This window comes from Phaenicophaeus curvirostris, chromosome 8 (genome assembly GCF_032191515.1).
Source record: "Phaenicophaeus curvirostris isolate KB17595 chromosome 8, BPBGC_Pcur_1.0, whole genome shotgun sequence".
Taxonomy (NCBI): domain Eukaryota; kingdom Metazoa; phylum Chordata; class Aves; order Cuculiformes; family Cuculidae; genus Phaenicophaeus; species Phaenicophaeus curvirostris.
This window is the reverse complement of record NC_091399.1, coordinates 26,291,239-26,318,104: the sequence shown is the minus strand read 5'-3', so window position 1 is coordinate 26,318,104 and position 26,866 is coordinate 26,291,239. Positions and strand designations below refer to the sequence as shown.

Genomic DNA, 26,866 nt, shown 5'->3' with positions numbered 1-26,866 from the left:
TGGCTTGACTGATTATAGCCTGAAACTTAACTATTCAAGAGAGATAATGAAAAGGGTCTGACAATCTTTTCAATGCAGAAGCAGTACACAAATATTCCTGAAACTGATAGGCAACAGCAAACCGAAAGCCTCATTTATAACTAAAGCTCCATAGATTGAACCAGAGACAATTTTCCTCCATTTACTATGTTTCATATCAGTTGTCACTGTGTTTTGACTCCATTTTCTGTATGTGAAAGATTCAATCCAATTAATTTATTTAACCATTCAGACACAGCACTCCAGAGGTTGACACTACAATGTGACTGAGAGCAAACTGCACATATCCCAAAACAGGAGAAATTTTCATTGGGACCTTTCAAAATTAGATAAACATTAAGTAATTTAGGGGGTCAGATGCAGAATGTACCATATTTGTCATGTACTTTGTCTTTACTTGAGAACACAAGGAATTTCTGGCATAACAGTGCTTTTATTCATATATGCTAAGGAGCATGAGTCGTTATGGATCTTCTTAAAATGACCAAGGGTATCCAGGAACCATGTGGACTTCTAGTGCCAAACCTTTCTGCAATAATCATTTTTGTTTCACTGATAGACAGCAGTATCAATTTGAATTACAGGTTCTGGTTCTACAGGGAAACTGATTAAAACAGGAGTATACAATAAAAAAGAAAATGGGCTCTACGAAACTCGGAGAATGAGTGAAACTGTTCCCTCAACATTTGTTTTCGTTGAAGAGCACAGAAAGGCAGAGTCCAATCAAGTTTAAGGATATCTGCAAAAAGAGATAATGCATAAGCATCCAAAGAGATGAAAGAGCTGGAGAGGCAGGCGTAACTACAGAGAAAAGATGTTTAATAGAAATGTACTGAAGTCAATGAACAATCTGTTCACAGTTCAAGTTGCCATGGAAACTATCCTATTAAACGCTTTAAAAAAAAAAAAATCAGTTCTAGAAACTAAGTACTACAGTTCGCCTGTTACAAAGTGCTCCTTTAATAAGCTCAAACTGAGTGCATTTTGGTGCTTCTATAACATTCTGTAAACTTATAGAATTATTTTTCTATTCCCAGTCACCATTGTACACTGTAGCAAAGGCATGTGAAAGAAAGCCCGCTGCTCTCTTTTCCCCCACACAAATCACAGTGAAATGGGGAAAAAAAATTGTTGTAGACTCAATCTGCCTTTTTTTTCTTTTCACTCTGGAATGCCAGAAGCAGTTGTTTGCTTCTCCTTTCACAGGCACTTTTTTGATTCAGTGATACATATATTGGGGGGGGGGAAGCTAAACTGCCAAGGTTAGTTGAAATCTTCACATCCTGATTTCTTTTCTGATTTTGAACCAAAAGTTGCTGCCTGCAGCTCCGGTGGGCAGTACAGGGCACAAGGACTCAGTTACGAGGGTAAAGAGCTCATGAGAGTTGTTAGAGACAAACAACAGCAGCAGCAGTATTTTTCAAGATGTGCTGCATTTATGCCCCAGTGAATACTTTTGCAGTAACCTAGGAAGCTCTGTTCTGTGTCTTGGGGAAAGTGATTATTAAAAAACGCATTACAATTTACAGTGCCTCACCCTCTTCTTTCCAAGCAAAAGCTCTAGGATAGCGCATCTCCTTTTCTCACACCAGTTTGCTCCTCCACTGGCAAACTGAAACCGTATCCTTTCATGCACAAAAAACTTTACAGCTAAATTTATGACTTCTGTGTTTACATGTCTACCTTTACAGCCCAGAGAACCTTATAGTTCTTTGGGAATATCAGGCATCCTACACAGCTGCTACAAATAAAAACCACATCAGAACATTTCTTATTGCATGTAAAACCAATAATGAAAATACCTTACTCAGGGCTGTGGATGGATTCTGTTCATATAGCCCAGCATCCCTAAAGACAGCTACCAAAGCCCCTTAAAAATATTTGTAGCAACAGCTGCTATATTTTAAAACAGTGAAGAAGGAACAGCTTTTTATAAAACATATTAATATTTCTTAAACACCATAAAAGTACATGCTAGAGATTTTTACATTTACATATTAAACTATAGTGCCTGCAAGGATGCCATTTTACTATATGGGATACAAAACTGCTCTTTAAATAACTTATTTTTATTGTACTGAGGCAGACGAGTGGCTTCTCAGGATACATTGATAACACTACTAAAAAAAAAAAAAAAGTCTTCTGTATTTTCAGGAAGCCATATGTTCCCCATTTGGTGTCTTTTTACTCCTTCAATCACTCCTGTGGTTGTGCAGTCAGCTTTAGTCAATTTGTACTTAAATACGAGTCATAAGGAGTGAGAAATGGCCTCATTATAGAATTCCTTCACAGTAGTGCTTCTCATGTGAGGATCACATCGATAAATTCCTTCTTAATGGGGAAGTTCTTTATAAATACTGTAAAAGTTCCTTATTGAAAGTTATAAAACTACCTAGTAAAACATAAATAAATGTAAACCTAGAATATGCTTGGTCAAATGTTAAGCAGAGGAGGTCTTTGAGAGGTAAAATACCAGCACAGCTGTCAACTTTTATCTTAATAGCAGCAAATCACAGGCTCTGAGGCTACATGCTGGTCTTATTTTTACAACACCCTGTTCTTGTCCTCCTCTCTGCCAAGATCTTTCAGACGATGCTCTAGTTCCAGATTTCAAAAGGTCTGTTCTCATTAGCTGCGTTTCCTGCATCTACATTTCTTCCCTCTTTCTCTGTGCTGCAATTCTGTGTGCTATGTGTCTGTGAATTACGTATCGAGGCATGCAAGTAAATGGCTGATGCAATCAGGGCACAGCAACGCCAGCAGCCCTTGCTGTCTCAAAACCTGGTCATTTGCCACACGATGGAAAGGCATCTACTCATTTTTCAGGTGCCATGCTGAAAGTAAACAACCTACTTATTTATTTTTTTTTATGGACCGTGCTAAATTATGACTGGTAAGGTAAAGAACAGAGCTTCATATGAAACACTTTACAGAATCTTGGGCAAATGCTGCAACGCGTGGCACTGGTTCAGGCTAGGAGGAGTGTGGGAGAGGAGCTGGCGATAGGAAAGACATTTTTGAGCATACTGCCCATTGTAGACATAGGCAATAGAATGAAATAAAAGAATACAATTATTAGCAATCTAATAATCTGTCGGCATCTTGTAGATGCTATTAGAAACTGATTTTCTTTCACTTTCTAGTTGCATGCATTCTAAATAAATAAAAATCACCTCCAATAACACTAGCACTCTTCTCTCATCTTAATTGCTATTAGTCCCTTTTGACATAAATAACTCCACTCTGCTGAGCAGCATGAACTGTATAAGAAGATCACCTTTCAGGGAAGGAAAGCCTTGAAGTCTGAATGTATTCATACTTTGTTATCTTATTTACACATATTTGTTAGTTCTAGACCAGAGGAGGTCAGAGCACAGCTACACCTGCTTTCCAGAGGCACACTTTAACATTCAGCTTGCAGTAAGCAGCTCAGCCTCAAAATTGATTTGAATGTAAATCAAATTTAATGGCAAGCAACTCTGTGGCTCATAAAATCTGTTCCCAGTGACCACTGCTCATATATAAAACCTGAAATTAACCTAGCATCTCTCATTAAAAAAAATATTCTCCCTTACAGGAAGAAAATCAGAAATTGAAAGAGATCCCACAGCTGAGCTCTGACTAACCCCAATTTCTTTAGCCTAGCTAAAGCTTGCTCAGGGTCTAATGTTTTGCCATGCATGTAAGAACACCACTCAGAGATAACTACATTTATATAAGTAGAGGCTGCATACATCTAATCTGAAAGACTATCCTCTTTGATTAGGCGTATGCCTGTTAAATCCAGTCACAAACACGTGTCAAACTCTAAAACCACACAGATTGTGACAGACTGGACTGTGCTAAAGCAAACAAATTGTATATGCAGACAGTGCTCAACAGAAAACTCTTCCTGCCTCCTGATTCCTTAAACTAAATTAAAGAAACCCTCCCACTGATTAAAGAGAGAGCTGAAGGTGATTTTAAGGGTATTATAGAAGCATCACCTGCAAACACCTGAGATTTCATTTAATGTCACTTCATGAAGGACTAAGAATTTGAAGTAAATATACTACAAGCTGAAGAGGTGAAAAGTGGAAATCGAAACCCTAAACCTAGTTCTGCTTCCATATATAACTGTGTTTACATCGACAAGTCACCTAACATCTCTGCTAGAATGGAAATAATGCCCTTGCCTCTATTCCCAGAGGAAGTACAAGGAAGATTTGTGTGGAACTGCAGTGTGCTTTGAAAGAATAAGGTGCTACAGGAGTGCAAGCGTTTTGCATGTGTAAAAACAGCAAAGGGAGAATTATACAGCTAAATTGCTGAGAAAACGATGGTTGTATACCTGCATCCCCATCCGAGGGATGCTGATGATCAACATGTACAGTAGAAAGTACAGGCAAGAACTGACCAAGTTGTGTCCTTCTATATTAAAGTTAAGTTACTCTCTGCTGCTTATTTTTTTTTACTTACACATTAAGTTCAATTCTCAACAATTATTTTTTGGCAGATAAACATGTACTTTTTATTTGTTTGAATAATCTGTGCCAGACATGTTCCTTTGAATATTTAGATTCTCAAGTTCAATCGTGAAAATTGAGTATTAATTAGGCAACAATTGTTAGGCAACAATCATGCTATATATAACAGTTGGTCTCACTTTGCTGCCTCTTAAGCCCTGATTATCCTCTTCAGGAAATTTCTAGGAGGAATTCATGTTACATTTTATTCAGACTTCTATCGGACATATCAAGCACTTTTCACCACTTTTTTCATTAAGCATTCAAGCAACAAGGTGATAAGAGATTTGTTTTTCCTTTCCATGTAACAAAGAAACAGCACACCAGTGACTGGAGCAGAGGTTATTAGTGGGTAACAGGAAAACTCTCTCATTTTATTAGGTAAAAAACACTGACAGCAGTTGTTGTTAAACCCTAATGAAGAAAATGTCCCATCATTAGATTTAAAAAAATGTATTTTATTGCTTCCTTTAAAGTGGTATGACTTAAGAGTCCTAATACATTAGTAACAAAACTCAGTGCTCTGGAGAATTCTCATCATTTCCTTATTAGATGCTGTGACTTACTGTCAGTTTGTTTTATTATGGAAATTAGCTCACAAATAGCAATGACAGGCAGTAACTTAAACACATTAACCTGTGAAGTACCTGCTACTAGGCAGATATTTACTAATAATGAGCTAAATGATAAGAAACCAGGAAACAGCCAGAAGCCTGCATTTTTCCACTCTAGAGGGAAGTGTCAGGTAAAAACTTTTCTACAGGTAGAAAAATTCTCTATTTAGCTTTCTAATGTAGTGTTGACATTGGTTAAGCAGTTACACAGTCAGCTATGCCCCACTAATTTATACTTTTCCAGATAATATTTGTAGATATAATCTGGCTCTGAAGGCATCTGAAATTAGAGACTACTCACCTTTCTTCAGAGCTCATTACCTAGAGGATTGTAATCTTCTCCACCTTGTATTCAGCTAAATAGAAACAGCTATGCTGAAACTACAGAGGCTGCTCTGCTGCTAAATCACTGTATTCCTGATGACAATGGGGTGTAAAATACTGTTAGCAATCTAGTAAATGGTGGGACTTCTCCACATATGATCACTTGCCAAATCGAGCAGTTATTTTCCAAAGCACTTCGGTAACCAGACAGAACAGTGCTTTCAGGCCAATATAGGTTAAACTGTTAGCTCAGAAAGATGCAGCTAGAAATAGTTGTCCAGTGTAAATACGAGGGGACTGGTATTAACCAGGGTAGCAGTTTGCAACTCTCTGCAAGGGACCATAAGCCAAACAGCAAGGAAATCTAGCTCCTCACCCAGGACAGCAGAAAAACTGGTTGTAATTTTGAGGAAAGGGAAAGCACAGACTAATGAAAACTGTGTAGGAATACCTCGTCATCAAAACCAAATTAATTGTAGTTCAACTGTTCTAATTTGTTCCTCCTGACTTTTCTTACAGCTCCCCTAGGAAACAGGTTTTCAGGTCCTCTTCCCACCCAAGCAGGGTGCTGGTCATTTCTGTCTGAAAAAAAATTTTTGCTGGAGTAATTTACTCTGCAATATGGGGAACGTTATTTTGCCATGGAAGTTCATCAGGGTTGGTAGCGTGCAGAGTTGTCTTACAGAATTATGAAACAATCCCCTTTTAAAAAAAAAAAAAGTGGAAAAAATATCATATTGAAAACAATGTTTCTGGACCTGAAAAATGATCAGTTACAGATAAAACCAGAATTCATTATTCTGATGCTCTGGGCTCTGATCACACTTCCTGTTTACCTGCTTTTGAGTTGTAATTAGAATTCGCTTTAATGCTTTTTCAAAGCACTTGTTCCTTACGTGAACACAGCTTGTTGGTTGCTTAACCTGTTGTTGTATTAAAGCAGATAAGGTTGGTCAAATAATAGCAGCCGATAGCTCATTTAGCTTCGGTTCTCTCTGTAGTTTTTACATATTTTAGCTCTAAAAAAACTGGAGCTCTTCTGCCATAAACTGACCTTTATCATCACTCGCTGCCCCAAGCAGCCCACCAGCGTTATGGAAGAAATTTTATTCTGCAATTGTAGATGAGAACAAAGCAGTACTTGAAAGAGGTAATGCTTCTTTCATTTGATGCTAAACTTGTGACTGCGTTCTCAATTTTAAAGAAACTTTATTCTAAACTTTGTGCCTGAGATTATTTTGGTCCATAAACCTTCAAAGGCCTGATAAGAAGCTGAATCTAAACCCAGACCTTTTGTATGTAACGTAGCTTTTGCAGGGTCAAATGTTTTATTGTATTATTACATCAAAGAAAAATCATGTAAGCTTAATACTGTCACTTGAATTGCAGGAAAGACATTAATGTCTTACTTGAAAGGGTTTTTTTTTTTCCTGAAATGTTGGTGGATCCAGTTACTTTTTTTTAATTTTGACCCTACCCCCGCCCCTTATTTTTAATTAAGGTGGCAGTTTTGCTGCAGAATTACTGTCAACCAAAAAAAAAATGGAAGTGTTCAATGGACTGGTGCTTCAGCCTAGTGAAGAGTAGTTCTGTTTCAGTGACAATAGGGATACAAGGGAAAACCTGCAGGGGTAGTACAAATGCAGCAGCCAAGGGTTTACCCCTTCTATTCACTGTGCAAGGTTCCCCATTTCCCTAGTTGAATCCCTCTTTGTAGTCTATCAGCCTCATTGGCCTGTCTTGTGTAATGAAGATAAACACATTCAAGTTGGTTTAGACCAAAGACTAATTCCGTCTTTGTATTGTAACTCACTTCTAGACCTTACTCCAATACTACCTGTCCACACATGCTGGTTGCTTATAAATCATTTCAGAACTGTGCAGCTGGGCACTGAAAAAGCTGTTCCTCACAAAACCAGTGTGGGCCAGTTATTCGTCTCAACTTGTCTTGGGTTCTCCACGCTCATGTTCTACCAACTGAAACAGCACTAACAGCATTTCTGTGACATTGTGAACCGTATCTCAACATAGATAAAAACTGGGAGGTTAGAATACAGAGAAAATAAAGATATACACATAAGCAGATAGAAGAAGAAATGTAAACTATACAGTTTATCCATTTCAATTTATGAATTGCTCAATTAACAGGAGGAAGATCAGTCAAGTTTTTCTGGTTACGAGAACACAGTAGGTGAGTCTTTTTCCAGTATAATTTGCCATTTAATTTTGAAGCCTTTGATTTCCCCTTGTATTTAAATGGTTTCTTAGAAGGTAGAGTGAATTAAGGTTATTTACATTGTGAAAGTCACGTCTCAAAGGATTTTATCCTGCGAATTCTCTTTGAATGCAAATTAAAGCTTGTAAAAGAAATTTCTACACCCTTTAAGCCAGTGGATGTAAAATTATTAGAAGGTATTTTTGTTAATCAGCATCAGATCTCCTAGGTGTTTACAGAAATTGGTGGTTATTAAAAGCTTGTTGGAAGGTATGAGCTGGTAGGAGTCTAAGAGGAATGAAAGGATTAATCAAAGCCTTTCCTGGATAATGATTTTATGTAATAAAAGATGTACACACCACATAATAAAAACCAAAATTGTATGTGGCAAGTGAATGTCTTGTAAGTGATTAAGTGAAGACATAATAAAATTCCAGCAGGCTCAGATAATGCAAGGCTGCCTTTTGTACTGGTACAATCAGGCCAATGGCTAGAAGTCAGACCAAAAAGAACTGCTTTCTGAAAACATACACTTTAAGTAAAAGGCAAAGCTGTAGAACATGCAATAGTTTTGGGGATAATAAGAGAGTAATAACTAGATTTCATTTAAGATTGTTATTATTTGACTGAATTTGAGGCTTAGAGGTATTTAAGTCTACATCTCAGATGTAATGCAGCAAATATAAGAGCCAAGTGAGATGTAGATGAACTTCTGTAGCAATTATAATGTAATAACATATTCAGAGGAAAATGCAGTGGCTCAGGAGGCACGTTATTATATCAAGATGTGACTGCTTCTCTTATTTTTCTCTCCTATTTCTGTTTTTTTAAAGAACTGATAGGTATGTGCAAGGCCTGAATGCTAAGCAAAATATTTTTATCCTATCTGCAGCGAGAACTACAAAACTAGGAGATAAATGGTCTTGTGGGATCATAGCTTCTGCAGAGTTTTAAAGCAGAAAGTAAATGTAGTAAAATAGATCACCTTGCATGAGCGTTATACAATTTAGTGTGGAAAGTAGATAAGTAGTAGCTCTTGCCAACCAAAGAATTTTTGTTTTCCTTTTAGACATTTCAGAAGATCTAAGGAAGTCAAACATAATTTTTGTAGTCGGTAAGTAGAGTTCCTAATTTAACTGCTGCGCTTTAAAATCCCCATAATATTTTGTTTTGATTATATGGTATCTTTTAAACTTTAACAGAACAGTTTGGTTAGGAGTATTTACATGTACAATGGGATGATAACAACAGAACACTTTGAAACAGCCTCACAGGAGCAGAAAACTCCCAGGCTTGAGGAGGGTTGGAAAGAAAGCAAAACAAAAAGAAAGGCACCACAAATTCAGAAGTATTTTCCCGTAAGGCACCTGTACAGGTTGCCCAGAGAAGCTGTGGCTGCCCCATCCCTGGAGGTGTTCAAGGCCAGGTTGGATGGGGTTTTGAGCAACCTGATCCAGTGGGAGGTGTCCCTGCCCATGGCAGGGGGTGGAACTGGTCCTTTAAGGTCCCTTCCAACCCAACCCATTCCATGATTCTCAGTGGCCAAGTACTCTATTGCCACAGATAGCGTTGGAAATGTTCAGCCCATGATACCTTGACTACAGATACAGACAAGATGTGTTGGAGCGTGGTGCTGCTGTAGATACTCAAAAGCAAAGAACTGTCTTTGTCTCAATCGTCCTAGGAATGGTTACTCATTACATGGATGCATTCATGAGGAAATCAGGTACTTAAAGTTGTTTTAAAACTAGAGTTCTGAAGATGTGCATTTGAAGTACCTCACAAACTAATTGAAATAAATACACCATCTGCCATAGCTGACAAATTGAAATACTGTTTATAAGACAAAGGGGGAAAAAAGCAGGCAATTCCCTCCCCCACTGATTTCCCTTGAAAACTGTCCAAAATGGAAAGAAAAAGAAGATAGTCTAATTAGCAAGGACTCACATAAGAGCTAACATAGGAATTAATTGGAATAACAGCCAACTCAGATTAATTAAGCAACAATGTCAATGTTTTATCAAGAATGCAAAGCAGAGACATAGAACCAGCAAGTCAAAAATATGGGGGATAACAGGGTAATAAAACAGGCAAAACCAAGTAACCAAGTTGCTTTGGCTTGTAAAATAAAATTAAAGGGAAAAATAAAGAATTGAACAAATGCAAGAAGAATTTGGAGAATGCTCCAATATTTGAAACTTAAGTAATGATTGCTAGTCACTAAAAAAAAAAATAAAACAAAAAAAAAATACCCCATCTCCCCAAAAAATGTTTTCATTAGAGCAACATGAGAAGTAAAGTCTGAACCACAATGAGCATGGTATGATTTTATTATCTTAAGTAATGAGATATCTATATCACATCCAGAAAACTGCCATGCATAAAGTTACTCTGAGCATTGCTCCTGCCTATCCTCCCTCCACAGGAGTTTCATAAAACAGAGCCACATTTGGCATGGTTGAGGCTGGAGCCAAAGCAGAAAATTTTCAGCAATCTTTCTTCACTTCAGATCAGAGACAAATACCCCAACACTTACTCTTAAATGTGGTGTTTAAAATTTAGTCAATGTGACCAATGTCCTCTGCAGGATCCTTGTCTTATTCTTGCTTATGAACCAAAGCTGGTAGTGGTTTAAGCTCAATGTAAACAAGACCAGCTTTCCAGCTGACACTCTGAAGATATTATCGGCACTTGTGCTTGCAGATAAAACACTATCAGCCACAGGCACGGGCTTCTTGGGAATACAAAAAGCCCCATACCCACAAAACCCAAACCTCTTTATTTGTCAAAGGTATGCGAGACCTTGAACAACTTTGAGTAGAGGGTTTTACCAGATTGAAGTCCCTTCCAACCTTTATTATTCTACAATACTGGTATTAGAGCTTCTTCTGCAATCAGATAGGCATAAGAGGAGCAGTGCTGATAACTAAAACCCCAATCAGTCCAGGGGCTGACTGCAACCCCAGTCAGTCCAACAGTTAACTGTTAAAGCCTTTGAAAGCTGCTTTCTCTGACTTCCCATAAAATCAACTACACATTTTCTTTAAGAGGAATGAAAATTCAGTGATGTCCCAGGACATCACATCATTCTGCTAACATGTGCTCCAGGTTGTTTTTTGATTGAAATCATCTCTCAGAAAAAAATCGTTGAGGGACTTTTGTTGTTATTGTTAACTGAAAGCATCATTCCTACATGGTTTTACTCAGACTAAAACCATACGAGAACAACAGATGAGGTGCTACTGAGAAGCCTTCAAATGCCATATTCTGAAGCTAAGGCTTATTTTCATTTGTACAAATAATTCAAGTAACATCGATAGAATTGCCAGACTGACAGAGTCCTCCAAAATCATAGTTTGAGTATAAGGATAGCTTGGCTGGGGATACTTTGATTTCTATTCTGACTTCTGAGGCTCCATTGTGCAGATAGATTTCCCCCGACAACACTTTTACATGATACAGGCATGGTATGAAAATAAGGTCTAGAAACTGAAACATTTTAAAACGAATGGTGGGACTCTCTTGTAATTCCTGCTGCTGGCATTTTGTGTGTGTATAGTATTTTGGTATATGTTAAACTCACAAGATCTGGCAAGTTTGGAATAGATACATCTCAGTATGTCCGCATGCCACTTCTGCTTTATTAATATTTCTGGAAGGAAAGGCAGTTCATGAACTGCTCACATTGCTTCTGGCTGTCCCTGCTCACTCCCAGGGGCGGTCCCAGCTCTCTCTAGTGTCATTAATTCATCTGCTTGTGATGTTGTGCTCTCGGCCAGACTGGTCCATTTGAATCACATGCCTAGACTTGTGGTCTTTTCTAGCCAAGGGATCGGGGGTGTGGATTAGGGCACAAGGGAGATCAGGTGCAAGAGATCCATTTCTTAATCTGAGATCTTTCACTATCTAAGGCAGAGAGCAGTTAAACATTCAGAGTGCTGCTTGGTCAGTTGTCATTTCTCCCTGTCCACCGAGACCACTGGGTTTCTCTGCCTCCAAGTGCTCTGTGAAGCGTTTCTGCATTCAATAACTAAATGGGGCAAGTTGACCACCTAAGTCAGCAGTGCTGCCAGAAAGCGATTTGCTAGAAGATCCCCTTACACAGTTTCACAGGCAGCTCAAACAACATGATGGAAGGAAAAACTGTGCTAAGGGGGTGCGTCGACCTTTTAATCCAGCCCTGTCTACAGAAGAGCAACGGGCAGGACTATATTTAATTTGTATGCTCTCCTAGTACCCTGGTTCCCGATACTTGCTTACTGTTCCTGTCAGAAAGCACAAAGGGCCACAAAGGATTCCGTTTCTAAGAATGATCTCACTGACTGATACAACCTGCTTAATTTCTCAGCCTGCAGCTTTTTATCAAGTTAATGAATGATCTTTAAAGCAAGATGTACTGCACTTAGCAGTACTGGCATAATGGAAAAGCATGCTAACTTTGAAGAACTGCCAGTAGTACTCCATCCTCCTACAGGTCACAGCATTATCCTAATTCCTCTGGCCATTTTCTAGGCTTTAACTCTATCTTTATGCCTTATAAGACAATTGGCAGACAACATGATTCATCTGAACAGCAAGCTACCGTGAATCAGTCTGTCACTGCTTAACATAATTTTTCTTCCAAAGTATATGTAGGCAGCCTACAGAAAACAACACGGTGCTCACAAACAATCTTCTGCCTTCATAACAGAAGTGGAGACATTTTCCTCCTCCTAACAACTGAGCTGTTGGGAAAACTTCACTGCCTTTTTCAGCATCTCCATTTTTTCTGTGTGAAAGAGCATAAAAAGTTGCAGGGAAGGCTTCTTAACTGAAAATATCTTTGTGCTAGCTTTTGTTATGTTTAACATACACCTGTAGTTCCTTATAAACTTTATTCAATTATTAAGTTTTTATCTTTTTTTTTTTAGAAAGATGCATAGGTTTAATAAAGAGACCCTCTAAAAAGCATTAAATACAGATTTTGCAACACTACAAGATAAGCTTCATGACTGCAGTTAATTTGCTGTTAAAGCTGCTTATGTAGCAGTGCTACAAGTATATAACCTCAGCTGTAAGGAAGGATTTCATGAGTAAGGAAATACACTTCCAAATTCTTTCCTGCCTAAATAGCTGTTTTTCAACCAAATTAAATACCTGCTTTCAGAAAGAGTTGAGACATATTAACACTTGAACTTTAGACATTTAAATTAATACTGGCATGAACATTGAATATGTGTTTGGCCCTCAATGCCAAATTTCCTGCGGGTATTCAGCCTCTTATCAGATAAGGCCAAGCAAGATCTGCAATCTCATACATTGATAAGAAAGAACAAGACTTGGTAAAGTAGGTCATACCAATTGGCCAATCAGTAGGATGCTTTGCTGGTCATTAAATGATACTAAATTAATAGCAATGGCCTTACAAATTACCATTTTCAGCACATAATTGTTATTTAATTATGTCTTTTCTTCTTTAAAGAGCTCAGCGTTTTAATATCAGCTTTGTGGGAATTATTCTGTAAAAAATAAACATGGTAAATCTTAATCCATGTTTTGGATGCCCTGCATAATGGGCCATTCAGACAGCATTCTCTTTTAAAGTACTAAGAGATAAAGCTGTTATAGAAACACATCAGATTTTCTGAATATTCACCTGCTAGCTAAACACCCCAAAATTGCCCTTGTGTTGTTATTTCTGAAGAGTTCTAGTTTATTTAGAAGATGGACATCATGCAACTTCTGTTTCAGTTCTAGATTCATAAAGAGAAACAGTTACATAAAACCAGAATAAAAGTAATCTTCATAACTCTTTTTTTTTTTTTGTCCTGTATATATATGCCAGATAAACAGGATTAAATTACTGCATTGCTAGTATATTCAAGGCCAGGAGACAGAACATGTAAACAAGCACATGCACACACAAGCTTACTGGTCTTAAAAAAATAAATAACAGATCAGAAATAAAATTAATTGCCACTAGTGATACGCAGTGGTTTCATTACAGAAAATTCACCTATACTTTCTATTTATTTCTCTGCAGCCACTCCTATCATTGTTTTCTTTCAATCGATGCTTTTACAAAACAATCTTTTTTTTTTTTTTCTTATTAAAGCAACAGAAAAGCAACATGCAACCCAAACTGGAAAGAAAATGAGACTGTGACAGAGATATTTCTAGTCAAAATTGTTGCCACAAGTGCGATTCTCGCACCACGGGCTGATAATTGTCTTTGTGAAGCTGAAGTACAAGACTCCAGGCTACAGCAGACAAAACCTTCGATGCCATTGCCTTATGACCCAATTTTCACTCTCATCTACAGTGCTTCAGACTCCTCAGAAATATTATATGCTTGGAGCAATTATTTCTTAAACACAATGTGAGCGTTGAAGTAAGTTCAAGTCAGGAGTAGATGGTGCTAATGTAGCAAGAACATGTTATTCCTCTTCTTGCTCATGGAAATGAACAAATATAAAAAAAATTTAAAAAATAAACAAAAAGGAAAATCACTTTTTTTCTTCTAGCATCTTAAATACACATAACAGAGCTGTGTAGCCATACTCACAAGTCCCAATAGTCAATAAACACACCAGTCACGTGCTTAAAGATCTTCATTGAAAAGAGGTTGGTATTTTGGCTTTACCTCTTCTTTTGATTTTGAGCACGGCTTCCCTACAAGGGTATAATTACCTCCTACTGCATTAGATCCTCTGAATAGACCCATCAAAAACAGTAAAATCAGCTGCTACGCACCTTGAGACACCTCCTCACATCCTGATACGGTCACAACAGAAATTGGCTGTCCCAGCCTCCCCCGGCACCGCCGCAGCCCCTCAGCCCTCACGGGGGTCTCACCTCGTCTCCACCAGCGGCTCCAGAGGTCACAGTGACAAAAGCAGGATCCCCGAGGAGTAGTTTTCAACAATCTCCATGGATTTGACCATCTCTCCAGCTGGGTTGTGGGGGCTGCTGGCGCTCAGCGAGCGGCTGAGGAGGCGCTGAGTGTCCCCTCAGGGTGGGCCCTCAGGGTGGGCCTGGAAAAGCAGCCATCTCCGCTAAGGCAGACAGGACAATGCCAGCACCTCCAGAGCAACAAGGTGGCCAGAACCCATGAGACAGACCAGGCAGATCTCTTGACAAAGAGGCAGAGCTTTAGGACTCTCGAGGTGGTAGCAGCTCTCCCACCAAAGGAAGGAGGGAGGCTTGATGTGCTATTTCTTACAAAGAGCGGCTGAGAGAGCTGGGGGTGTTCAGCCTGGAGAAGAGGAGGCTGAGGGGAGACCTCATTGCTCTCTACAACTACCTGAAAGGAGGTTGTGGGGAGGAGGGAGCTGGGCTCTTCTCCCAAGTGACAGGACAAGAGGGAATGGCCTCAAGCTCCACCAGGGGAGGTTTAGGCTGGACATTAGGAAAAAATTCTTCACAGAAAGGGTCATTGGGCACTGGCAGAGGCTGCCCAGGGAGGGGGTTGAGTCCCCTTCCCTGGAGGGGTTTAAGGGACGGGTGGATGAGGTGCTGAGGGGCATGGGTTAGTGTTTGATAGGAATGGTTGGACTCCATGATCCAGTGGGTCTCTTCCAACCTGGTTATTCTATGATTCTGTCAGGACACCTGCAGCATTTGCCTGGGTCTCTGCCCTTCCTGTCTCCCCACGATCCCCAGGAGGTGGGAGCACCCAGCCTGCAGCTGGGAATGAGCTGCAGGTGCCTTCCTTTAAGCTTGTAGAGAAGTTGCTTGAGCAGCTTCACCTGAGTGCTCTGCCCGCTGAGACTGCCCTTTCTCCCTCCTGTTGTTTGGCTCTGGGGCTCATTCAGGTGCCGTTTTCCAGCCCCTGACTGGCTACAGCTGTGGGTGCGGAGGAGCAGGGGTGGCAAGCTCTCCGTGTGCCCTCGGTTGCTGAGAACTCGACTCTTGCACTTTCCTGCAGTATCCACGAAGAGCAAGCCAGGGCCACAGCCTCAGGGAGTGGCACAACTGAGCCCTCGTCATCTCAAGTATTGTGTTCAGTTCTGGAATTCTCAGTATAAGAAGGATATGGAGCTGTTGGAATAGTTCCAGAGGAGGGCTGCAGGGGTGATTGGTGGGCCTTGGGCAGCCTGATCCAGTGGGAGGTGTCCCTGCCCATGTCAGTGAGGTTGGAACTGGATGATCTTTAAGGTCCTTTCCAATCTAAACTATTCTATGATTCTATGATTTACAGAATCGTAGAATTGCTAGGTTGGAAAGACCTCCAGGATCATCGAGTCCAACCATTCCTATTAACCACTAAACCATGTCCCTAAGCAGTTCATCCACTGGTCTCTTAAATAGCTCCAGGGAAGGTGACTCAACCCCCTCCCTGGGCAGCCTGTCCCAGTGCCCAATGGCCCTTTCCGTGAAAAATTTCTTCCTGATATCTAGCCTGAACCTCCCCTGGCAGAGCTTGAGGCCATTGCCCCTTATCCTGTCCCCTGTAACTTGGGAGAAGAGCCCAGCTCCCTCCTCTCTACAGCCTCCTTTCAGGTAGTTGTAGAGAGCAATGAGGTCCATTTCTGATCCAAGCCAAGATGCCCTTGGCCTTCTTGGCCACCTGGGCCACTGCTGGCTCATGTTCAGTCGCTGTCAACCAACACCCCCAGGTCCTTCTGCTCCGGGCAGCTTTCTAGGCACCTTTAGCAGCTTGACTCTCTGTTATGGGCAGACACACCAGTGTGGAGAGCTTTCCAGCTCAAAGGGAACAAGCGCAAGCACAGTGAAATTTTACTCTTACGTTTACTGCAGTTTAAGAAGGTTAAGTTACTCTGCACCTTCGTGCATCCCACATAACAGAGGCAGTTTTCACCATCTCTTTGCCTATACCTTTCCATTCCATAAAATGGGGCAAAACATTTCCCTCCCAAGGATGCAGTGAGCCTTGCTTTGCTAATATTTGTTGCAGCTATCAAGCTGAACACATACTGAGTCAAATCCCCTTCCCCACTGGCTGTTTCATGTTTTTTTCTTTACGTGGTAGTGGTGTTTAAGGAACAGGTTCTCTTCTGCAGGACATTTCACACTGTTATGACTCCTTCAACTCTGGAACACATTTGTGAGTCAGCAATGTTGTGTATCGGAAGGGAAGTACATGAATTGTTGTACTCTATAGAGTGCCTTTGCCAAGAAGATTGCAAAATAGGCATTCTCATCACTTTCCTCCCTTTTTCTTGGTTGCTGTAGTTTGAAAAAGGCAGATTTTTTTTCTTTTCTAATTCCAGATATTTTTCCCTCACGCAGGTGGGCCCGGCTCTGGCAAAGGTAGCCAATGTGAACAGTTAGCCGAGAAATACGGATTTACTCACCTGTCCACTGCTGACCTTGTCCAAAATGAGTTATCGTCGTTATCAGAGAGAAGTAAATTGATCAAAGACATCGTGGACTGTGGTGAACCTGTGCCTGGCGTAAGCAACAGCTTTATTTGGGGTATTAATGGTTAAACAATGGCAGTGGCAGGTAGATTGTCTAAAATGGTGGGAATGGGAGACTAGAGCTGATGATTCCCATTGAAGTAAAATTAATCTACAACCTGAGGGAGAAGTTTCCTCATTGCCAGATCTGTGGCACTTCTTTCCCCTTTCTGTGCCAGTATTTCTTTACATTTCAGGCTCACACAGGCAACGAATTAGTCACGAAATACAGCGAGGCAGATGCCGTGCTATGCATTGCAAAATGCAAGAATAAGTACAGGAGGCAGAAGCTTTATGTCCGTTTTATAGCTTCGCATTTCAGATTCAGAGCTGGTCCTCTTGGCAGCTATTCTAATTTACAATACCTGCGGCAGTTTCCTGCAGATCTGGCTGACATCCCAGAGGAGCTGAACTGCAGTTTAATGGAGGTGATGGAGGCAAAGTCTGTTGTTTCCAGCTGGACTTGAGTTTTACGTGGCAGGTCCACGGCCCCAGCTCTTGGTGGGTCTTCAGCAAATACAGTTAGATGGCATTTGTTAAGAAAAGATACTGAAAAGTGCTTCTCAATCTGTGCTAAGGCTTGGTTTTGATTGCTTTGCTCTTCAGTGTGTTTGATGAAATGAGTCTCTTATTGCTTTCCATGTAATATAATTATATCAATGACATAGCAAAATGCAGTCGGACGGGAAAATGCTGCAGCAGCACTCTGAAGTTTCACAGGTAATAGAATTAATTTTGAAATTAAAAATATCCCAGCTCTCCGGAGGACACTTTAGGAACTCTTGGATGGGTCACAACAGTAGATTTGTGTAGCGCAGCTTGTCCTGAGAGATGAAAAAGTAGGGTGCCCTGCTACCCTCAGGGCAAGAATAACACCTGCATTCACAGGATCTTCTTTCAGCAAACAAAGCATTTCTCAAGGTCGTGGGACTAAAGTCAGCATAAGAAGCAAAAGTATCGATCTTTCTTATTAATTAACTCGCTCTCTTTCTTTCCAATGCAGGGTATTGTCCTAGAGCTACTGAAGGAAGCCATGGTTTCCAAGTTAGGGGACACAAAAGGATTCCTGATTGATGGGTATCCCCAGGACCTGAAAGAAGCAGAAGAGTTTGAGAGCAAGGTGACCATATAAACCTAATGCTGTTGTAACTCCTATTAAGATACGACTGTACTTCTGGTGCTGCTTAGGTCTGCATCTTTAGCTGATTGCAACAAGGACTTGTAAAAAGCAAATCCAACAGCGCTGTGCTGATGATCACTGAAACTTTGGCACTCCATCAATACAGCAACTTCAGCTTTTGCCCTCCCCTACGCAGGCTCTGTAATACCAGGAGAAGCAAGGGTTTGGGTTTTTTCCCAATATAAACCAGAAAAAAAAATCACATTTAGTGGAAAGCACCATTTTTAGAATCGATTTTCTAATTCTAGTGGCTGGCTGCTACACCTTTCGTGAAAATCTCATCAGGCACTATTTGATGTAGGTTCAGGAAAGCCTGTATCTTCACAGTTAATGTCTCTTACCATTGAGCTGCCAGTTTGGAACAGCAAAATACAGATTACATTTTTGTGGTGAGTAACAGGTGGTATAGCCATAAAAAGAGCGTTTTGCAAGTGACTGTGTGGCACTTCAGAGTGTTATCGATTTCTTCAGTATGTGCTAAGACCTACTGAGAAGTCTCAGCTGTACATTTCTCAATCTGCAGAAAATACTCTATATAAGCGCTATGAATGAATTTGCCAGCGTTTGGGAGACAAGAAGTGGTGAACTAGGGGAAAGAGTTAAGTGTATATTCTATTATATGTCACTCCACAAATGTCCTATACAAGTCTGAAAGGTGGTAAAACTTTAATGAATCATCTGTTTTCTCCCTGAATGTTTAGCTGCTATATTTAGTTGATTATCACAAAAGCCTAACAAGATTTAGGCATCAGGAGCTGGATGAAATAATGGACTGTAGGATTTGCTATAGAAGCCATTCACAGAACTGTTGTTATGTTAGTTGTTTTACTAAAATGCCACAGACTATTAAAAAGCCTTTGGAGATTTCTTTCATTTTGTGTAGAAGGAGGAACTATTTTAGCAGTGCTGCTTTTCTGGCAGGCATGTGTGTCATGTCCTGTGAGCACTGGTGTCTACTATAAAGTAAGACTTGGAGACCGGGTAGGCATTGCCAGGCAAATAAGTCTTGATGCACCCAGTGCAAAAAAAGAGCCCCCTTCAGGATCCTCTAGTCCTGAGCTCCCTTTGACATTTGGAGTAAAATACAAGGACTTCAGTTGATAACTTCGGATGTCCTAAGTCATCTGTGTGGGATCCATGGATCAGATTTTGCAGGGTGAACTCGGCTGCCTGTAAGCTGCTGAGTAAGTCTATGAAGTTTGTTTGAATGAGTCATTATTGAGGTAATGCTTTGCGGTTCTTTCTAAAGGGTGATCAGTTCTTCCTGCATTGTAATTGAATGAAAAGAGGAGGACATCAGGCTCTGTTAATTAATGGTGGCGAAGTACAAATGAATAATGTTACATATTGACATGATGTGTAAAAAGTATTCAGATTGTTAACAGAGGGCTGTTCTATTGAGAAGACATCAGGAATACAGCTTATACTTAAAAGCTTGAGAGCTGTAAATAGAATTACCTATGTAGAAACAGCTTATTCCCTAGCCAATTTTGTCCAATTCCTTTTGATGATACAATTGTACTTTTACCTAGCCATAATTCTAGAGAAGCACATGTCTCTCTCTCCACTGTGGTCTTTCTGCTAGGTGAGAAGTAGAAAACAAAATTAAATCATAAGTTCCACACCACCAGGTATCCAATAAAACAGAATAAAGACCTAATACATTAGACTTGTCTGGCTTCCTGCAGATGTCCCCACAGCATGCATTATTTAAGCTAAACTGTGTCAGGAAAATAGTAATTTTTTTAAAAGAAAGTAGTAAGAATTGCTGTAAAATCTGATAGGGACATTACTTGTACTTAGTGCAATTTTTAACTTGGAACAATGACATTTCTATAGTGTTTTGAATTCCATAGGATAGCAACATTGAAACTTTTAAGAGAACCACAACAGATTTTTGAAAAGCAGATCAGACCCGGTCTATCAAACAAGATATCATTATCTGATCCTACCAGTCAGTAGATTCCTCCATATCCACATTGTAAGGTGATGATATGACTATAACTGATGAAAGGAATCATTCCTCATTTATTCTAATTCAGAACAGGACTTACAATTCCTCTTGCAGATGTGGGAGGAAATAACTTCTCACCATCCTAGTCCAATTATACAAAAAGGACATTTGATTAAATCATTGATTAATCCCACATCTTTTTTAATATCTTAATTTAAGTCTCTTGCACTGTTAGAACTGTCTTGTTGGCGTTTTTAATCCCAAAACCCAGTACTGTTTCTGCTAATAACATTAAAGTTTCCTGAGCCGTGTGGAAAATATGGATGGATAAATGCCTGTCATTGAACTGTCCAACATAATCCCTTTTCTGTCCCTCAGAAAGTGATTGAATTAGTAGAAAGGTCAACTTAATCCAGACATCCACAGTCCAGTGCAGAAGGTCTAGCATGAAATGTTCCACCTTTAGAATAGTTCTTACATTAAGGGCTGTCAACAAAGGTAGCAAAGGCAATTTCCATGCATCAGTCATTCAGACCTTGCAGTAGCCATGGTAAAAGCATGAATTTCTAATGGTCACTAGTGTGAAGAACAGTCATCTTTTCTCAAGACGTCTCACTCTTTCCTAAAAGGTGACCTTCACATCCCTCCTGGAATGAGAAGGAATGAGAAAAACCCAAGAGCATTATTGAAGCATTTAATACACAACCGCATGGAAAAAATACCACGTTTCTTTCCTCTGATCCTGTGACCCCTTTATTTTACTTAATAGAGTGAAGTTTATCCCTTTAGACTCAGCCCAACAGTTGTTGCTCAGACAAAACCTTGTGTCAGGGAGCACTGTGCCTCACCAGGGTTCATGACAGAGCATATTGCAGGATTTATGCTAAATGACGTGCGTATTTTTCAGCATCTCAAGGAAAGAACGATGAGGATTTGTGTTTAGAACTTTTGGCTCCCTCCTAAAAGATTATAAGGAACATTTTGCTCTTTCTTGCCAGTTCTTTTTCACCCATGAAGTACTGCAATACCTACAATTAAATGTAGATAGAGACAATAATTTACTATCTTTGCCAAGGCCCGGGAGTAAAAATAGATAAATCTTTATTTATTTTCTTAATAGAAAAGGACAGAATCTCCCTTGTGACTAGTTTGGCACTAGCCAAAAAGCACTAAGGAATGGGCTTCTCATACAATTTGGAAATGACTCAATTTGAAAATGCAGAGAAATATGTCACGTCCTTCTTCTATGTCACGGGTAATAGTGATGTAGAGTTACACTGTAAGTACTGACATAAAATAGTATGTGGCATAAAGTAATTCACGGGATTATTTCTGTGAATACATCCAATAACAAGCATTTGATGGTGTCCCTGAGCCTGTCCGTTGCTACTCATTTACATTTCAAGTGGGCACAAGTTAATTTGGATATTTCCTTCTATTGCCTCTTGAAATTCTAAGCTAGAGTTTACCATTCCCTGAGTGAAAATACACATTTCACAGACCAAATAAAGCAAAGGATGGAAAAATAACTGTCAGCATCAAACATTCCATGGGTAGTGATGTTTGCATCAAGCTTTTATCAAACAACTGCAAGTAATGAACAAACTGATGCTCTTCAGTCCAAGTAGACAGAATTTTTCATATCTCTGTTTTCTCTGTATGTGTAGAGCCCAGTCATGCACAGCCTGGATCCTGAATACTAGGATCTCCAAGTTGTTTGTTAATAAGCATCATTTCTGCATAGACAAATACAAAAGTAATTTGCAAACACATTCCTTGAATGCTTTTTTGGTAGCATTTCTTTTTAAAGTTATCCAAACAAAACCAGTTTTACCAGGCCAGAGATCCGAATACTTCTTGTTTTCCTTTGTCTCTAGATTGGGGAACCAAAACTTGTGTTCTGCTTGGACTGCTCTGCGGAAACCATGAGCGGTCGCCTTCTGATGAGACATCAGAGCAGTCAGCACGCTGACAACACTGAAACCATCAAGGAAGGAATTGAAAACTATTACCAAGCATCAAAACCCATGATTGCATACTATGAAAAGAAGACACAGTTATGCAAGGTAAATTGCTTGACCTTTTGAATTAAATTATTGCTTTTTACTTCCATTATTTGAGTAGTATTTGTAAAATACCGACACAACACCACTTCTGAACTGTATTTCTGGACTTTCCAAATTTTTCTCATCTTACACTTTCCTGGTTTGTTTGTAACTTCTACAAACTTCTGAGTTCCACAGTAAAATTTGAAAAAAATGAAACCACAGATTTATCATGAGTCTGAGAACATATCCTGAGTCACTACCTCATTCATACAGAATCTCTTACTAAACGTTAATGCTGGAAAGCTTTTCTTTGAGTATTAGGACTTATTTCTCTATAATGGCTTTCAGAGTTAGGATGAAAGATTGTGCTAATCCAAAGGCCTTTAGTTAAATTTACAAAACTGACAGTGTATTTCCTGAAACTAAACAGACCTGCACACAAGAAAGATTATTCTGCTGGAATAAATGACGCATTTATATTAATTTCAGTGAATTACCTCAGTTTACACCTGCTGAGGATGTGATATTTAAGACATTCTTTTTATTCTCTAATCAATATTTTACAGAAAGCAACAAAAATTCCATCAGTGCAGTAATTAACTGATATATAAACTGGCACATCTGTAAACTCAGCTACATAGGATATTTATATTTCTTCTTATATATTTCTTCTTCCTCTCCTCTGTCATGGCAAAGTATCCTTTATTTTCAACTACAGAAAGATCTAGTCCTAATGATCCTTCTTGTCCTAAGAGGGAAAGAATCCAATGATAGTTTCTGACAATATTATGGAAACTTTTTTTCTAGAGGCTGCAGCAAACATGCAAATCTCATATCCCCAACTTCTTTCCTCTGCAAAGTTCCCAAAAGAGAAATATGCAGCTAATTTATGCACCCATATCCTGACCTGAGAGCAGAGTAAATTACATAGTCCTGAGGAAAAAAAAATGATACTCAAGGGCAGAGTCCTGTTTTATATCCTTTAAGCCCCACAATGAGTGCACAGGAGGCAAACTCCAGAGTGGCAGAAAAGAAAATCCCCAATTACTTCTCTTTTTTCAGCTTTAGAACAATTATCTGGCTTTGTTTGTATTTTGTCTGATGAGCTGCTTTGCCAACATTGTAAGGATGCGTCTAATTAAGTATTCAGTACAATACATAATACACCAACACAGTGTGATGCAAAGGAAAACAGAGCGCTCTGTGTCTCTAAGATCTCACTCCAGTGAGCTGTGCCTACCACAGCGTTTCCCTTTTTGAAGCATCAGGGAAGTGACAGCCCCAAAAGGAGCGAAACGACGCTAAATGCTTTCACACAGTTTTTGCATTCATGGTCTGCCTTATTCCACTTGATGTGGACTCTTGTAGCCCTTCCTTAATACTTCTGCTGCAAGTTTCTGCTCCATCTCCTATGCAGCCTATGCAATGGCAAACTATGCAGTCTTTTCTTGAAAGCTTATAGCTCTTTAGCTATAAGGTTTAGGTTTAGGGTTAGGATGGATGTTAGGAAGAGGTTCTTCCCTCAGAGGGTGGTGGAGCACTGGAACAGCTCCCGGGGAAGCAGTCACGACACCAAGCCTGACAATATTCCAGAAGCGTTTAGATAACCCTCAGACCCACAGTGTAAATGTTGGGGCGTCCTATGCTGGGACAGGAGTTGGACTCAATGATCCTTGTGGTTCCCTTCCATCTTAGGACATTCTATAATTCTATGATTTTATTGCTCATTGGTGAAAGAAGACTTTTTCTTTTTTTAACCAATTTTCTAGGCAATTTTCCTAGATAAGTGAACTCAAAAGAGTTTAATCATTCAGTCTGACTTGGTCAATGACACAAACACAGCGACATCCTCCCAGTGCCCAGTCTTGCTTTGAGCAGGATGTTGGACTAAGTGAGCCACTGAGGTTCTTTCCAACTTGTGTTATTACCCTGTAAATGCACATCTTACAAACCTGTACACAATTTGGCTTAACAATTTGAAGAATAAAGACAAAGAAAAAACAGTTAAAATGGTCAACAGCTGTTTTGAAACAAAGAGAACTCGATAACACCAAATGTGTCACTGTTAGCTGTGTGGGAAATTAAGAGAAAAGAGACATTTAGGTTTACAGTTTTAAATCTATTTAATCAGTGAATATGTTTAAGCTGCATGTGTTGAAGAAATCAGAGAGTAAAAGAGCAGCTTGCAATTCCCAGGACACGGGGTTGGTTTCTTATTTATAGCAACATATTTTACAGACTGCTAAGCATTGACACTAGCAGCCACTCTGATGATCTCTGAATGAAGAAAGGAAATTCAGGTGGAAAGCAGAAAAAACTCTCAGTAACACTTATGACTGCATTTTTTTTGAGGGGGCTAGGCTAAAAGAGTCCTTGTTTTCTGGTTTTTGTAATATCATATGCAGATGCAGAAGACTGAGACTTTACCTGGAGGCAGTCTAACTTGTTTAATATTTTCTTCCTGGTTTTAATTATAACACCACCTGTTGTCAGCTTTGGGAATCAGTGGGGTTTGTTACTCTCCAGCACTGATGGTGCTGTCAGAAGATGCTGATGCTCCTGTTAAAATGCTGCTGCCTCTACAGTTCTGCTCCCTGCCAGAAGTGTGTATAAGATTCCTAATCCATTTCAGGCAGAGCCACCAAAGTTAAAGCACAAGCGTTGATTTGAAGATCCCTTAAAATGAATGATCTCATTACATTCGTAAATTTTTACAAGTAATCCATGGCCTTTCGTGCAAATATAGACCAGAGGCTCGTGCATTCTTTTTCTCAGGCAAAGCTAATGGGATCCAATAGTTTCTTACCTGAAGGTGCTGTTTGCAGATCCAGATCAATCAGTGACCCCAGTATAAGCGATGGCCAAAACATCTGAAGAGAAGATATTTAAGAGTGGAAGAGAAGAATCATAGAATCATAGAACAACCAGGTTGGAAGAGACCCACCGGATCATCGAGTCCAACCATTCCTATCAAACACTAAACCATGTCCCTCAGCACCTCGTCCACCCGTGCCTTAAACACCTCCAGGGAAGGTGACTCAACCCCCTCCCTGGGCAGCCTCTGCCAGTGCCCAAGAAGGGCCTAAAAGAATATTTACTTGTCTTCTTCTGGAAATGTGTTCCTGCCCAGGCTTGTTTTTCCAGCAGAAGCAGCTCTCCAGTGGAAGGGAAGGCCCTTGTGAGCTTTATGTCCACTGAGACTCCAGCAGTGCGCACTCTTAAGAATTCAGAGGGGCGGATGCTGAGATTTTAAGAGGGATATTAGAGCCTAAATCCCACCTAACCGCTATGAAGATTCAGCATTAACCTTTTCTACCCAGCTTATTGCAATGCGTGACTAAGCACTGCTAATCATTGTAGGTGAAATAATGTTTAATTGTATAAATGATCATGTCTCGTAGGGCTTAACTGTAGCATCCAGTCCCTGTTTTGCCACAGAAAAGAAAATCAGGATCGTTACATGGATTTTTGGAACAAGAAAATAGGCTTGGCATATTGGTATTAGCTGATTATCTCCATTTTAAGTGTATCTAGGGCTGGGGAAAGTTTCCCACAGGCTGGGAACAGCGCGTGACAACCGTGCCGCGGGTCCCATCCAGCCTTGAAGTTCTCAGTCGAGAAACAGGCAATTTAAATACTCAAATGTGAAAGTCAGTCCTAGGCGTAAGGCTGGAAGAAGATGTAGCGTGGGATTAGATTTTGGATGGATGCTCAGTGGGGGAGGAGCTGATCTGTTGCCCCACACCAAGGCATTGGGATTGCATTGTCAAACCGGCTTCTCATTCTCTGCGTTGGAATGAGCTTCGTGGCACGGATGGAAGGAGACTAATGAACACAGTAGAGACACAATATTTCTGACCTAGCTTCCCGTGCAATCATTAGGAATTCTCTGTTTGCTTTACTTGTCACAGAAGAGACAAAGGTGTATGGTTGCAACAGCATTCCCATTTTAATCAATGAAAATATTGTGACCTTCTCTAAATCTAGAGTTGCTGTGCGTGGGTGCATTGATAAATAACTAATATGATATTTGGAAACTGAACATTTTTTCCGTTCTGCTGACCTCTGAACAAAACCAGTGACCTGATGAAGCTGCCAAAAGATCAGGACAGTGTTTGAAATTTTCCTTTGACCAAGACGACCTGTCAGTCTTTGTGCTCAGCAGTGGAAACGCGAGTCATGCACAAAGGGTTGAGAATTTGGATGCAGAATAAACATCTGTGAACCTGACAGAAATAAGTAATGGTGATCGTTACGGCTGAAAGGAAGAACTGTGATCTAACTCGTGGGGATGTGCTTCCAAGGGAAGATAAACTGACTGAAGGATAAAGGGCAAAGAATGACAGTGTCCTCTGCTGACTTTTCTGCTAAGGCATCGATTTTCTAAATTGTGTTCTGGAAGGTGAAGTAGTTACAACAATAAGACAGAAATTTTGCTATTATTTTTTAAACATCATGTTTTGGGGATATAGTTTAATATTCCATAATTTCTTTCATCTTACAGAACATGCATCTGCTGCTAAGAATAGCAAGCAGGCACCTTTTAACAAAGACTTTGTACTGGAAATGCAAGGACTAAAAGCGCC

At 39.9% G+C, this 26,866-nt stretch overlaps 1 protein-coding gene across 2 annotated transcripts in view; it reads left to right on the top strand.

Annotated features, from left to right (window-relative positions):
* The window catches only part of AK5 (adenylate kinase 5), an 85,205-nt gene that overhangs the window by 53,259 nt on the left and 5,080 nt on the right, over nucleotides 1-26,866 (top strand). For both annotated transcript variants that reach the window (XM_069862891.1, XM_069862890.1), the window contains exons 9-13: nucleotides 7,631-7,673; nucleotides 8,767-8,811; nucleotides 16,929-17,092; nucleotides 18,102-18,218; nucleotides 22,110-22,298. In XM_069862891.1, coding sequence (XP_069718992.1) covers nucleotides 7,631-7,673; nucleotides 8,767-8,811; nucleotides 16,929-17,092; nucleotides 18,102-18,218; nucleotides 22,110-22,298 — 558 coding nt within the window. The remainder of the gene's footprint in view (nucleotides 1-7,630; nucleotides 7,674-8,766; nucleotides 8,812-16,928; nucleotides 17,093-18,101; nucleotides 18,219-22,109; nucleotides 22,299-26,866) is intronic.